This window comes from Orcinus orca, chromosome 16 (genome assembly GCF_937001465.1).
Source record: "Orcinus orca chromosome 16, mOrcOrc1.1, whole genome shotgun sequence".
Lineage (NCBI taxonomy): Eukaryota > Metazoa > Chordata > Mammalia > Artiodactyla > Delphinidae > Orcinus > Orcinus orca.
This window is the reverse complement of record NC_064574.1, coordinates 74,810,266-74,825,948: the sequence shown is the minus strand read 5'-3', so window position 1 is coordinate 74,825,948 and position 15,683 is coordinate 74,810,266. Positions and strand designations below refer to the sequence as shown.

Sequence of the window (15,683 nt, the reverse complement as noted above, 5' to 3'; positions counted from 1 at the left end):
GGGAGAGGGGTGGCCAGCAGCGGCGGAGGAGGAGCTGGCGCTGCAGCCGGTCCTCTCTGGCCGCGCCCCGCCCTCCGCCGCCACCTGCGCTTCCCCTCCGGGCTCTCGCGCCCCGGGGCAGTGTGGGCTCTCCTTGCCGCAGCGGCGGTATTACCGCGTCCGCCAATTAGAAGACTCGGCGTTTGGCTCCTTGGGGCGCGGGAAGAGCAGCGCCGCCTGTTCTGGCGAGTGGAGGGTGCGACGGCGCGCGTCCCTCCTCTCCGCGCTCCCCGCGACGTTCGTGGAGGGGGTTACAGAACTGCTGTGACTTTTGAGGTCCGACTACTCCTTCCGGCTAGCCTCCCAACGCGCCACCTCGGAGAGAGGCCGGCGTGACCGGCAGGCCCAGAAGACTCGCTGCGTGGGCTCGGGACTTGGAACGTGTCCGGGAGCCCGCGGCGCTGTGCGCGCTGTTGAGTTTGGCGGCGGGGTGGGGTGTCCCCTGGCGCGAGGGGCGGAGAGGACGTTGCGCTCTGCCCCTTCGCCCGCCCCCTAGTGCTGCCCCCACTTTGAGAGTAATCGAGACTTGAGTGTGACTGCGGAGCCGCGAGGATGCGGGCCCTGGGCGCGGGTTTTTCCTCAGCTCGGCGCGATGGAGCGGGTCGGTGAGCGGAACAAAGGCGCCCGCCCCGGGGAGCCGGTCCTCGGCTGAAGACCGCGGGGCACGCGCCACGACGGCCGCCTGCGGACTAGGGTTGTGGCTGTGCGGCCCGAGGCGCGGCGCGCTCCTCCGCGGGCGGGCGGCGAACCCTGAGCCCGGCACCTGCGCGCCGCTCCTGCTGCGGCGCCGGGGCAGCCCCGCCTGCCGGCCCGCGGGCCCCGGGGGTCCGCTGCGCTGGCAGCCCCGCTCCCGGTGACCCAAGGTCCAGCGGCGAACCACTTGGTGGTGCAGAGGAGAGACCCCCGGCCCTTCGGCAAGAAGCCGAGGCGCCTGCTAGGGGCCGCGCGCTGTGGACCGAGCAGGCATCATCTCTGGGAGCACTTCTGCAGACCGAAGCCTTCGGTGTGAGCCATCTAGCTCTCCCCGCGACCGCCCGGACCTCCCAACCGTCTCCGCTGCCCTAGCCGCCGTGCCGTGGGGCCGGGAGCGGCTGGGATCCTCGCCAGACGTCCGGAGCGCGAGGCTCGCACGGCCCCCGGCTGCCCCGCGCCTCGCCGGAGCCCGAGGGGGCGCGGGTCCGGGGCGAGGGCCGACCGGGCGTGTTTGATGGCTTCACTGAGAAGAGTCAAAGTGCTGTTGGTGTTGAACTTGATCGCGGTGGCCGGCTTCGTGCTCTTCCTGGCCAAGTGTCGGCCCATCTCTGTGCGCAGCGGAGACGCCTTCCACGAGATTCGGCCGCGCGCCGAGGCGGCCAACCTCAGCGCGCAGAGCGCCAGCCCCATACAGGATGCGGTCCTGAAGCGCCTCTCGCTGCTCGAGGACATTGTTTACCGGCAACTGAATGGTAAGGACGCGCGCGGTTGCCCACGGGGCTCGGCGCGGGCGGGCCGGGCACCGGGTTTCCCCCGGAGGCCCTGCGCGCGGTGCGGGAGGCAAGCACCTCCTGGCTCCCCCGCGCCCTTTTACTCTTCCTGCCCACTCTCGGTCAGGAGGCCAGGGCTGCTGGAAAGAATTACCCGTTTCTTTTCTGTTCTCCAGCTGTAAGTTTGCTTTTATCGTGGAAACACGTCAGCACAGCTGGCTCCCGGTCTCCGCGTGCAGGAATGATTACCTGGCCGCTCCGGCCCAAGTGCGGAAAGTAGACGTGCGGCCAAATGGGACTGGAGGCGCAGGCGACTTAAGGGAGGAAAGAGCTCTTACAGCTTAGCGTTTGGTGGGGTCGGACCGGGGAGGGACATTGGCCTGCTTAAATGTCTGCAAAAGTCAAGGCCTCAGGTCTGGCGCTAACGCGCTTCGGTAGTAGGTTGGAGGAATGTTATCTGTCTAGGAGGCGGGCTGCAGGCTAGCAGTGAGGACTCCTCCCTTCCCGCAGCTGCCTTGGTGAGCTTGCTATTAAAGACACGCTCGGATTCTCCCGAGAGAGCTGCCTGAGGGCAATTGTTAAAGTTTGAGGTGGGTTGGGGAAGCAGGTTTTTAGAGAGTGTAGCAAAGAGAGGTGTACCATCCAATCAGTGATAGTTGTCAGAGTATGTCCCATATAAAATGTTCTCCTCAGCGCTTCAGGAGAAGAGGGAGACTTTTAATATACCCTGGTCACATCTGGTCCAGGAACTGATGGCTCACTGGACATTTGCTGCCCCCAAGGTCAGAGTATTACTCACTTGAGTATGGACAGCTCTCCAGGGTCCATGTGACTGGTATCCAAGTCAGAGTCAAGGCTGCCACCTCCCTTCCTGAGCTTCTAACTCATGTCCTCATGGTAATTCCGGAGCTACTGATAGTCATAAAGATAATGATAATAATTAGTGGTGGAATTGTGATTGTGCTGAACACAGTGCCAAGACTGTTACAAATGCGTTATCTCGCTGAGTGGTCACATCAGTCCAGGGTGGTTCTTTCCTTTCCCCATATCAGAAATAAGAAAAGGAGGCTTGGAGGGGTTAACTAAGTTGCCTGATGTCCTGCTGCTAGTAAGTGGTAGAGTCTGGAGTCAGAACCCCACGTCTGGTTGACCAAAGAGCCTGTGTTCTTGACAACTTCTACCTACTGTCTCCTCCTAGTTATAAGGAGTATTCATTTTGATTACAAAAAGGTTCTGCATTAGTAAGACCTGACTCATCTACTGTCCTACCTGCATTTAGAGCAAGAGACCAGTCCAGTGGCAGGCAGGGAGGAGGGTGTCACCATATTGTCTTCTTTCTGCTTTCCAGCGCTCCCTTCTGGGTCCTTCCTGGTGGGAGGGGTCAGATTTCCAAGCACCCTCTGAAAGGACCCCTTGGTTTTCTTGATATCATTCAGCAAGTATCCGGGGGATACCTTGAACTTGTATCTGCAGTGGGACGCTGCAATCCCACTGACCCCTTGTAGATAGCGGGGCCCAGCTGTAGGTGTGGCCTGGCTGTAGGTGTCCCCTGTGGGGTTCTTGTGGGAGCTCTTCTCCTGAGTGTTGGAGAACCAAGGCACAGAATGAAACAAAAGCCCACAGTTCATCTCTGGAGGAATTAGATGCTTATGGGATGGGCCTTATTATTTTACACAGATCTGTGCCGTAGACCAATCCATAAGACCCAAAAGAGAGAGTGCAAGATAGCTGGTTCCCTCAAGTGTCAGGCTGTACCCAGGGACACAAGTCGTTTCAATTAGGAAATGAAATATGATATACCCCCACCCACCCAGTGCCCCAAATAAGAATGATAAAATTCCAAAGGGTATTTACTAAGTGCCACTAAGACGCAGGGACTCGTTAAGTCTTTCCAGCAACCCTAGGAGATGGGTGCTGATACTTCCCCCTAAGTAGCTTGCTCACAGCCACCCAGCTAGGGGATGACAGAGCTGGGAATTGAACTTGGACAGTCTGGTGCCAGGATTGAGGTTCTCAGCTGCTGCACTGGCGTGTCTCAACCTTTGGCGTGTGTCAGAGTCACGTGGAGGGCCTGTTAAGATGCAGATTTCTAGGCCCAACCGAAGAATCTCAGATTAAGTAGATCTGGGTGGGGACCCGAGACTTTGCATCTCCGACAAGCTTGTGGCCTGGACCATGGCCCAGTGCCCTCTACTGCCTATGCCAGGCGGAGTAAAGAGGAAAATCCATTTGCCTGTTGGTTGGAGTGGGGGTGGGGACTTCTGGGAAGCTGTGAGTTTGCTTCAGATGGGCTGGGGTTCGGCTTCTTTCCTTGTATACTCCCCTGCCTGGTAAGCGATTCCCTGGGGGTTTGGGGATGTCCTCCACTTGGGACTGCTTGGGTTGGGTTGGGTTGGGTTGGGTGTGGTGGGGTGGGAAGATGAGTTTTCTTTACCTGCAGTCTCTGAGGAAGGCTGGGTTGAGAACTTTTCCTGGGCAAGCTGGGAATTCAGGCTGTAACTAAGGTAGCTGTTCTCTTCCTGGCTGACCAGTGTCATTTGTAACGACCCTCCTGATCTCCACCCCACCCCCCAGCGCTCCATCCTCTGCCTGTGCTAGTTTTGGGTAAAGCGTGCCCCACCTGTTGATACTGTAGGCCTGCCGGGGTCTCCTGCTGTGGCGGGAGAGTGCCAGGGGAGGAGAGTGCCTGGGAGATGGGACCTGGATTCCCCTGTCCACTGGCTCTGCAGCCTGTCTCCACCTCTTGCTACTGAAGGAGGAGAAGGTAACCTTGACCTTGGTGCTCTTTATTCCTCAGGAATTAATGGAAGGCTCGAGAGAGCCCGGCACTGGGCACATAGGAGGAACAGAGCCACTTGGGTCCAGCCCCTTGGGTACCAAGTGGGAGCTGGTATTTTAATGATGCCTCTGATTTCTCAGACCTTTCCAGTGGACCCTTATGAAATTCAAGCAGGAGGGACACAGCACAGCCATCTCCAGTGTTCTCTCACTCCTGGGACGTTTCCTTGGGTGTCCTGAGAGGGGCCCCTGGGCTGGGGGGGGCCAGGGATGACCCAGACTTCCTCAGAACTGGCCTCTCCGCTAAGACTCTCGGTGCCTGCCTTTTGAAAATCAGTTACACGTTTTTATGGTTTTGTTTTTCTTAATATAGGCTGAAAAGGACACTTGAAAGGGAAAGTGGAAAAGCTGGTATGGAGGGGAAAGTACACAGAGATGAGTTCATTTTTGTCCCTCCAGACTCTCTTGCACCTGCCCCTCCATTCTTTCCGTGAGGCCGCGTCTGCTGCCCCCTCACTGTTGCTGCAGGACCCTTTAACCCAGGGCCCTGCTGCCCCTCCTTTCTGTGTTTCCAGCTGTCTGCGTGGAAAGCACCACTTCCAAAGGGCCCAAGACCTTCCGGTGGTTTTGTGTTTCCTAAGGAACCGTGGTCAGGCCTGGAGGCTGACAGTCAGGCCCGCCACCCGCCCCCACCCACCCCACCATGTTCCCGCCCTGGCCCAGTGCCTCGGCCTCTTCGAGCAAGACTGATCTACTTGCTGAAATAACCCTGCATTTGTCTTACGATGTAGCCTCCACGTTTCAGCCCCCGTCTTTGAGAAGTGCTAGCTGTCCTGGTTTGCTCTCCCCGCCTCCTTTCTGCATCCATCCATCCTTTAAAGCTTGGCTCAAGGTCACCACCTGGGGGTAGGCAGTGGTGCGAAGCCACACGGTCTGAGCTCTCCCTGCTCCAGGGTGCTTGAAGCTTTCTTGTCTGTGTCCATTTGCACCCATGGCTTTGACTTTTGTGCCTCGATGGCTTTATCTTTTGAGTGCAGAACTGGACTGCAGGCTTTTTAAGGTCTCGAACCATATATTGGGTTATTTAATACCACCTCCATCCTTCAGCATGTGTCACAGCACCTTGTACATAATGTGGGCACCAAAGGTGTATTGGTTGATTAATTGGATGGGAGCTAGTTTTAGGAGGTAAATGATAGCCCCAGAGGAAATAACCTTGACATTGTAAAGGCTGGATTGGGTTGGGTGGATGTGGTGAGGGGAATGAGTTGGGAAGACTTAGCTGGGGGGACTGAGTGTGAGGTAGCCATCTTGCCTGTACCACCCTGTCCCCGCCATCTTGCCTGTACCATGTTGAGGCTGCTCTGGTCCTTCACCAGATCCTGACTAACGAGCATCAGATCCTTGGGAGGACCCTGGAAGTGAAGCAGTTCCCAGGTTAGGGACCAGCACGTTTCAGTATGTTTCCTTTGAATGTGTGATTTTTATCACATGATGGTTTTATGTTCCTTTCTCTCTCTAGAATGAAATTAATTCATGTTTTATTGTGGAAATTTTGGAAAATCCAAAACGATTATACAGAAGAAAATAATACCGTGTTAAATTTTTTTTTTTTAAATGGTGGCTTTGTACTGGCATAAGGAAAATGGACACAGGGATAGATTTCTTGTTAGAATTCCCGTGTAACTCTGTACAGGGCTTTTGGCTGTCTGTCACCTTCTGAGGAAGCTACTGGTTTCTCTCCTTTTAGAGCTGAGAAAAGTGAGACACAGAGATACTGTGTGACTTAGCCAGGATGACACAGCCAGCGAGGGGCAGAGTCAAGATTCCTAAATATCACGGTACCTTTCCCAGGTCCAGCAGCCCCTTGCTAGGGCAGGCAGGGTGGAGGTCCTGTGCCCCATGCAAGCCCCGAGCTCTGGCTGGTGACCCCGCCCCTCATCTGCACCCCCGTGCGGTGAATCACAGGGGCACGTGCAGCTGCTCCGTCCAGTAAGCCCCGGGCCCCGCTGTCATAAGAGGAAATGCAATCGATTGAGGTTAGGTTCCAAATTTAGTTTTCAGAAGGATATTGAATAGAAGTAGGGTTGCTCAAAGAAATTGAATATCTTTGCGGGCATGGAGAGAAGTCAGAATTACCCAGCCCAGTCCTGCCTCCAAGCCACACAGGCAGATGAAGCTGGAGTCGGAGTTGCAGAAAACCAGCACGTTCCCAAACAACCCACGTGCAGCCCACCCAGCCTGCCTCATCAGCCACGCCCACCAGGCGGGGAGAGTGAGTTGGTGCAGAGGGACAGAGGCAGAGATGTGCTCTGTGGGCCTCCCAGTTGGCGCCAGAAGGAGAGGGATCGTGTGTGGAAAGCATCTCTTCCTGGATGCCAGCGCTGTCCCTGAGCTGTTTCCTCTTCCCTGGAATATACATATGCTTATATAGACTCTTGAGCCGGAATGTACCAGCGTTTCCAATGGGAAGGAGGTAAAGGGGAAGAGAGCAGAGGGTGTATGTTTGTATTAAAATCCCTCCTTGGAGTGAGCATCAGAAGGAAACCAGGGCAGTGCGAGCCTTAGGTGTTGCGTGCAGACCTTCCTCAGGCCTGGTGGCCGGCAGGGGCTCAGGTGTGTGGAAGCCTGGTCAGCAGAGCCAGAGCCTGGGCGCCGGAGGGACGCTCACTTCTTTTACCTCCGATGGACTGATCACATCTGGTGGCTCCTGGAGAGATGGGGAGCCCAGTTCTTGGAAAACCCTCAGATACAGGTGCATCTGTGTTGGCCAGTGTGTGTGACAGGCACCCTGCCAGCGGGGGCACCTGCCGCCTGCCCGGCCCAGAGGTAGCGGGGAGAGGCCACCAGTGTCATTCTCGAGGAAGAACTCCAACACCCTGACCTTTGCTGTTGCCAAATCGGGAGTGTCCTTTGTGGACGGGAAGAAGGCTCCGTAATTAGAGCTAAGAGTGACAACGGGGAGGTGGAATGTGGGTGCAGTGAAGCCCAAGTTGAGTGAAGAAACACCTAAGATCAGAAACCTCTGAGCCTTTAAGAATAGAATATTGGGACTTCCCTGGTGGCACAGTGGTTAAGAATCCGCCTGCCAATGCAGGGGACACGGGTTCGAGCCCTGGTCCAGGAAGATCCCACATGCCGTGGAGCAACTAAGCCTGTGCGCCACAACTACTGAACCTGCACTCTAGAGCCCGTGCGCCACAACTACTGAGCCCACGTGCCACAACTGCTGAAGCCTGTGCGCCTAGAGCCTGTGCTCCGCAACAAGAGAAGCCACCGCAATGAGAAGCCTGTGCACCGCAATGAAGAGTAGCCCGTGCTCATCACAACTAGAGAAATCCCGCGTGCAACAATGAAGACCCAATGCAGACAAAAAAAAAAAAAAAAAGAATAGAATATTGGAAGAAAGGGTGTCCTCTTGGGTGGCAGGCAGACTAGGTTTGATTTCTGGTTCTGTCACTTATTAGCTGTGTGACCTTGGGCCAGCCTCCCCACCTCTCAGCTGTGAAATGGGGTCAGTGTGAGTCAGGATGAATTGGGATTCAAAATGTACAGCGTGAGCCACGGGGCCTGATGCGTGGCGGCTGGGAGAATGCTCACTCTTTGAAGGAAGGGATCTTGCCTGCTTGCCCCCCGTCGTCTCTCTGATGCTGAGAACTGCCCTGGCCGAGAGTAGGTGCTCAGCAGACATTTCGGGAATGAACGCATGAACCGTTGTGCTACGTTGAGGCAGTGTATGGTCGTTGTTACCTGAGATGTAGATCTCAAGACGGGGCGGGGGAGGTCCTTTTCCCTCAAAGTTGCTTAGACTCTGCATTAACGTGGGATCCTTCTCTCTTCCATGCGTTTGTCTGAGGCTGAATTCTGTTTCCTTCCTCCTTCTCCTTTCTTCCTCTCCGTCTTCTGCTTATAATGATGGTGTCTTTGGCTGATGACTCTTGAGGCTGGGGAGAAGAAATGGTAGCCTCTACACGTCAAATCCCGTTACAGAAATGTTGGTCATTTCCATGTGTTTGTGAGCACTTCCTCACTGCTGGGTGTGGGCTAGATGCCAGGATACAGAGAGATGCAGATGCCACACATACTTAGACATCTGTGGTCCAGTTGGAAGGATGCGTTTGTAGTTTTACCAGGTATATGCTAGATCTCAGAGGAATATTAAATGAGTATGGGGGTGCTGAGACTTGACCTGGCCAACAGGAGGTTCTTGACCAACGTCTGTTGAACAAGAACGACAGAACTCAGAAGTTTTAACACCTGGAACAGAGGACCCAGGCAGTGACACCACCTGGGGACCTGATGTGGAAGCAAATCATAGAAGATGGTCAGGGCCCAGGACTGGGAATCTGCAGGGCAACTGGCAAGGGGGATGGGTAGAGGCAGAGATGTGTGTGAGGACACAGGAACAAGTGGAACTTGTTGAGAGGACTAAGTGGAGGCTGGACCCAGCCAGGCTTCAGTCTCAGGCTGGTTTGGATGTAGTTCTGTAGACGTGGGGAGCCGTTGGGTGACAGGTCACTGCACTGATGTAAGGGGACTGACGCTGCGTTGGGGTTTAGTGTGTGCGCGAATAGGCGGGAAAGTGGGTTAGAATCCAGTAGTGGGTGGAAGATGCTGGCATCGCTGAGCCAGCCATGCCTCTGGTTCAGGGCTCAACCAGCCCTCCAATCCTCAGTGATGCCAGGTGCCCCTCACCTCAGAACCCCTCCTTGGCCACATCCTCAGCTAAGAGTCAGCATCTGGAGTTGCTCCCTTTGGGAAATCTGAATCAGCCCTCAGCACTCTGACCTGGGTGCTCCCCACCGGACCCCCAACTTCACTGAGGTGTACTCAGCCCCCCAGCCATGCCGCTTTCTCTCCCTCCCTGTGGCTCCATCCTTCCACATCCAGCCTGGACAGCCCCTCGCATGGCGAGCCTGTCGGGAGTTCTCTTACCAGCTCCTCCAGGGTCCTCACCTCTGTCCACCCCTGTCCTCTCCTCTCTCCACCCCGTGACCCCCTAGTCCCGGATCGGCTGATTCCCAAGGAAAGACCCACCGTGGCGGGGGTTGGCGCCCTTACGATGCTCACTCTGCAGTCTTAGCTTGACCCTGAGCTTGTCTAGCACCTGATGATAGGTCTCCCTTTCTGTCCCCCATTCCTTCCTGAGCCAGAGGAAGTGGGGTGGGCTGGAGGGATTCTGCGGGAGGTGGTGATGGATGGGAGGAGTTCTCTGCTGCAAACCTGTCTCCTCCCTTCCCTCCCCCGCTGCTGCTCTCAGATGACACAGAAGCCTGTCCACTCCAGCTGCCGTGGCAGCAGCCCACTGCCTGCAGGCTTTATCCCAACTGTGGCTGTTGCAGCCACAGTCCCCACAGTCTGCCTTCTGAGACCACCACCAGGCATCTGGGTCCTCTTGCCTTTCATGGATCCAGCTGGAGTGCCATGTTGCAGGGTAGGACCTGCTTCCTTGCCGAGGGGACCAGATGATGGAACTCAGAAGATCAGGGGAGCCAGCTCCCCACAGGGTGACCTTTGACAACGGGGACAAGATCTCCCTCAGCAGGGAAAGCATTTCCGAATGCAGGGTAGCACTTAAAAAAAAGATGCAGGACTCACTTGGTTGAAAGACCTTCCTCTGCCTTCGTTATTACCCCTCGCAGGTCTTTAGACTGCTTGACATGTGGATGACAATTGGTTTAGCCACTGATAGAGAAGTTTTCCCTTTTAATAATGTCCCTGTCATGGCTAACTGCAGAGCCTCAGCCTTGCCATGCATGAGTAATAAACCGCGGCTGTAATTACAGGCGGCCACAGCCACACGCCAACAAACGAGCGTGCTGACAGTTAATAGGGAGCAAGGTTCCAGAAGAGCCTCCTACCATCCCTGCCTCCAACACAATGGCTAATCGTGGATTAGTGTTTACTGAGGGGTGTCTTGTGGTTACACGTGGCTTGTTAGGCGCTGTACCTCCCTGGTAGAAAGAGTGTGAGGAACAGTCAGGAGACCGGGTTCTAGTTCTCTGTATTTCTAGGGACTAAAGTGTATAAATAAAAGCGACGTGACTTTAGGGTCTTTTAACTCTCAGATTTTGAATAATACTCTCTTCCACCCACCCCATCCTATTAAAATCTCATGCATTCTCCAAGACCAATTCAGAAGCCATTTATTCCCTGAAACCTTCCCTGCCACTTTTTTGGAATTAATTGTTCCTTCTTCTGGGCTCTGATTGTACTCTGTATGGGTCTGCTTTTATTTTTTTGAATTTTATTTTATTTATTTATTTTTTTATACAGTAGGTTCTTATTAATTATCTATTTTATACATATTAGTGTATATGTGTCAATCCCAATCACCCAATTCACCCCCCCACACACACACACTTTCCCCCTTGGTGTCCATACATTTGTTCTCTACATATGTGTCTCAATTTCTGCCCTGCTAACCGGTTCATCTGTACTATTTCTCTAGGTTCCACATATATGTGTTAATATACAGTATTTGTTTTTCTCTTTCTGACTTACTTCACTCTGTCTGACAGCCTCTAGATCCATCCACGTCTCTACAAATGACCCAATTTCATTCCTTTTTATGGCTGAGTAATATTCCATTGTATATATGTACCACATCTTCTTTATCCATTCGTCTGTTGATGGACATTTAGGTTGCTTCCATGTCCTGGCTATTGTAAATAGTGCTGCAGTGAACATTAGGGCGCATGTGTCTTTTGAATGACGGTTTTCTCTGGGTATATGCCCAGTAGTGGGATTGCTGGGTCATATGGTAATTCTACTTTTAGTTTTTTAAGGAACCTCCCTACTGTTCTCCATAGTGGCTGCATCAATTTACATTCCCACCAACAGTGCAAGAGGGTTCCCTTTTCTCCACACCCTCTCCAGCATTTGTTGTTTGTAGATTTTCTGATGATGCCCATTCTGACTGGTGTGAGGTGATGCCTCATTGTAGTTTTGATTTGCATTTCTCTAATAATTAGTGATGTTGAGCAGCTTTTCATGTGCCTCTTGGCCATTTGTGTACCTTCTTTGGAGAAATGTCTATTTAGGTCTTCTGCCCATTTTTGGATTGGGTTGTTTGTTTTTTTAATATTGAGCTGCATGAGCTGTTTATGCATTTTGGAGATTAATCCTTTGTCTGTTGATTCATTTGCAAATATTTTCTCCCATTCTGAGGATTGTCTTTTCATCTTGTTTATAGTTTCCTTTGCTGTGCAAAAGCTTTTAAGTTTCATTAGGTCACATTTGTTTACTTTTGTTTTTATTTCCATTACACTAAGAGGTGGATCACAAAAGATCTTGCTGTGATTTATTTCAAAGAGTGTTCTTCCTATGTTTTCCTCTAAGAGTTTTATAGTGTCTGGTCTTACATTTAGGTCTCTAATCCATTTTGAGTTTCTTTTTGTGTATGGTGTTAGGGAGTGTTCTAATTTCATTCTTTTACACGTAGCTGTCCAGTTTTCCCAGTACCACTTATTGAAGAGACTGTCTTTTCTCCATTGTATATCCTTGCCTCCTTTGTTATAGATTAGTTGACCATATGTGCATGGGTTTATCTCTGGGCTTTCTATCCTTTTCCGTTGATCTGTATTTCTGTTTTTGTGCCAGTACCATATTGTCTTGATTACTGTAGCTTTGTAGTATAGTCTGAAGTCAGGGAGTCTGATTCCTCCAGCTCTGTTTTTTCCCTCAAGATTGCTTTGGCTATTCGGGGTCTTTTGTGTCTCCATACAAATTTTAATATTTTTTGTTCTAGTTTTATAAAAAATGCCATTGGTAATTTGATAGGGATTGCATTGAATCTGTAGATTGCTTTGGGTAGTATAGTCATTTTCACAGTATTCATCCTTCCAATCCAAGAACATGTTATATCTCTCAAACTGTTTGTGTCATCTTTGATTTCTTTCATCAGTGTCTTATAGTTTTCTGAGTACAGGTCTTTTACCTCCTTAGTTAGGTTTATTCCTAGGTATTTTATTCTTTTTGTTGCAGTGGTGCATGGGATTGTTTCCGTAATTTCTCTTTCTGATCTTTCATTGTTAGTGTATAGGAATGCAAGAGATTTCTGTGCATTAATTTTGTACCCTGCAACTTTACCAAATCCATTGATTAGCTCTAGTAGTTTTCTGGTGGCATCTTTAGGATTATCTATATATAGTATCATGTCATCTGCAAACAGTGACAGTTTTACTTCTTCTTTTCCAATTTGTATTCCTTTTATTTCTTTTTCTTCTCTGATTGCTGTGGCTAGGACTTCCAAAACTATGTTGAATAAAGTGGTGAGAGTGGACATCCTTGTCTTGTTCCTGATCTTAGAGGAAATACTTTCAGTTTTTCACCATTGAGTATGATGTTTGCTGTGGGTTTGTCATATATGGCCTTTATTATGTTGAGGTAGATTCCCTCTGTGCCCACTTTCTAGAGAGTATTTATCATAAATGGATGTTGAATTTTGTCAAAAGCTTTTTCTGCATCTACTGAGATAATCATATGGTTTTTCTCCTTCAATTTGTTAATATGGTGTATCACATTGATTGATTTGCATATTTTGAAGAATCGTTGCATCCTTGGGATAAATCCCACTTGGTCATGGTGTATGATCCTTTTAATGTGTTGTTGGATTCTGTCTGCTAGGATTTTGTTGAGGACTTTTGCATTTATATTCATCAGTGATATTGGTCTGTAATTTTCTTTTTTTTTAGTATCTTTGTCTGGTTTTGGTATCAGGGTTATGGTGGCCTCATTGAATGAGTTTGGGAGTGTTCCTTCCTCTACAGTTTTCTGTTAGAGTTTGAGAAGGATGGGTGTTAGCTGTTCTCTAAATGTTTGATATAGTTCACCTCTGAAGCCATCTGGTCCTGGACTTTTGTTTGTTGGAAGATTTTTAATCAGTTTCAATTTCATTACTTGTGATCGGTTGGTTCATATTTTCTGTTTCTTCCTGGTTCAGTCTTGGAAGGTTCTACCTTTCTAAGAGTTTGTCCATTTCTTCCAGGTTGTCCATTTTTATTGGAATATAGTTGCTTGTAGTAGTCTCTTAGGATGCTTTGTATATCTGCGGTGTCTGTTGTAACTTCTCCTTTTTCATTTCTAATTTTATTGATTTGAGTCCTCTCCCTCTTTTTCTTGATGAGTCTGGCTAAAGGTTTATCAATTTTGTTTATCTTCTCAAAGAACCAGCTTTTAGTTTTATTAATCTTTACTATAGTTTTCTTTGTTTCTATTTCATTTATTTCTGCTCTGATCTTTATGATTTCTTTGCTTCTGCTGACTTTGGGTTTTGTTTGTTCTTCTTTCTCTAGTTCCTTTAGGTGTAAGATTAGGTTGTTTATTTGAGATGTTTCTTTTTTTTGAGGTACGATTGTATTGCTGTAAACTTCCCTCTTAGAACTGCTTTTGCTGCATCCCATAGGTTTTGGATCATCATGTGTTCATTGTCATTTGTCTCTAGGTATTTTTTGATTTCCTCAGTGATCTCTTGGTTATTTAGTAACGTATTGTTTAGCTTCCATGTGTCTGTGTTTTTTACATTTTTCCCCCTGTAATTTATTTCTAATCTCAGAGCACTGTGGTCAGAAAAGATGCTTGATATGATTTCTGTTTTCTTAAATTTACTAAGCCTTGATTTGTGACCCAAGATGTGATCTATCCTGGAGAATGTTCTGTGTGCACTGGAGAAGAAAGTGTAATCTGCTGTTTTTGGATGGAATGTCCTATAAATATCAATTAAATCTATCTGGTCTATTGTGTCATTTAAAGCTTGTGTCTGGATGATCTGTCCATTGGTGTAAGTGAGGTGTTAAAGTCCCCCACTATTATTGTGTTACTGTCAATTTCCTCTTTTATAGCTGTTAGCATTTGCCTTATGTATTGAGGTGCTCCTATGTTGGGTGCATATATATTTATAATTGTTACATCTTCTTTTCGGATTGATCCCTTGATCATTATGTAGTGTCCTTCCTTGACTCTTGTAACATTCTTTATTTTAAAGTCTATTTTGTCTGATATGAGTATTGCTACTCCAGCTTTCTTTTGATTTCCATCTGCATGGAATATCTTTTTCCATCCCCTCACTTTCAGTCTGTGTGTGTCCCTAGGTCTGAAGTGGGTCTCTTGTAGACAGCATATATATGGGTCTTGTTTTTGTATCCATTCAGTGAGCCTGTGTCTTTTGGTTGGAGCATTTAATCCATTCACATTTAAGGTAATTATTGATATGTTTGTTCCTATTACCATTTTCTTAATTGTTTTGGGTTTGTTATTGTAGGTCCTTTTCTTCTCTTGTGTTTCCCACTTAGAGAAGTTCCTTTAGCATTTGCTCTAGAGCTGGTTTGCTGTTGCTGAATTCTCTTAGCTTTGTCTTGTCTGTAAAGCTTTTGATTTCTCTGTCGAATCTGAATGATATCTTTGCCGGGTAGAATAATCTTGGTTGTAGCTTCTTCCCTTTTGTCACTTTAAATATGTCATGCCACTCTCTTCTGGCTTGTAGAGTTTCTGTGGAGAAATCAGCTGTTAACCTTATAAGAGTTCCCTTGTATGTTATTTGTCATTTTTCCCTTGTTGCTTTTAATAATTTTTCTTCTTTTTTAAACACCTTTATTGCAGTGTAATTGCTTTACAATGGTGTGTTAGTTTCTGCTTTATAACAAAGTGAGTCAGCTATACATATACATATATCCCCATATCTCCAATAATTTTTCTTTGTCTTTAATTTTTGTCAGTTTGATTACTATATGTCTCAGTGTGTTTCTCCTTGGCTTTATCCTGCTTGGGACTCTCTGCACTTCTTGGACTTGGGTGGCTATTTCCTTTCCCATGTTAGGGAAGTTTTCGACTATAATCTCTTCAGATATTTTCTCGGGTCCTTTCTCTCTGTCTTCTCCTTCGGGGACCCCTATAATGTGAATGTTGGTGCATTTAATGTTGTTCCAGAGGTCTCTTAGGCTGTCTTCATTTCTTCTCATTCTTTTTTCTTTATTCTGTCTGTGGCAGTGAATTCCACCATTCTGTCTTCTAGGTCACTGATTCATTCTTCTGCCTCAGTTATTCTCCTGTTGATTCCTTCTAGTGTTTTTTCATTTCAGTTACAGTCTTATTCATCTCTGTCTGTTCTTTAATTCTTCTAGGTCTTTGTTAAACATTTCTTGCATCTTCTCAATCTTTGCCTCCATTCGTTTTCTGAGGTCCTGGATCATCTTCAGTATCATTATTCTGAATTCTTTTTCTGGAAGGTTACCTGTCTCCACTTCATTTAGTTGTTTTTCTGGGGTTCTGTCTTGTTCCTTCATCTGGTATATAGTGCTTTGCTTTTTCATTTTGTCTGTCTTTCTGTAAATTTGGTTTTCATTCCTCAGACTGCAGGATTGCAGTTCTTCTTGCTTCTGCTCTCTGCCCTCTGGGTCTGCTTTT

At 49.0% G+C, this 15,683-nt stretch overlaps 1 protein-coding gene across 1 annotated transcript in view; it reads left to right on the top strand.

Moving 5' to 3' along the window:
• The first annotated feature begins 936 nt into the window (after nt 1-936).
• GALNT17 (polypeptide N-acetylgalactosaminyltransferase 17) overlaps nt 937-15,683 on the top strand; it is a 449,556-nt gene continuing 434,809 nt past the window's right edge. Inside the window, exon 1 of the mRNA XM_004268765.3 lies at nt 937-1,484. Within this exon, the coding sequence (XP_004268813.1) occupies nt 1,247-1,484 (238 nt within the window). The 5' untranslated portion in view covers nt 937-1,246. The remainder of the gene's footprint in view (nt 1,485-15,683) is intronic.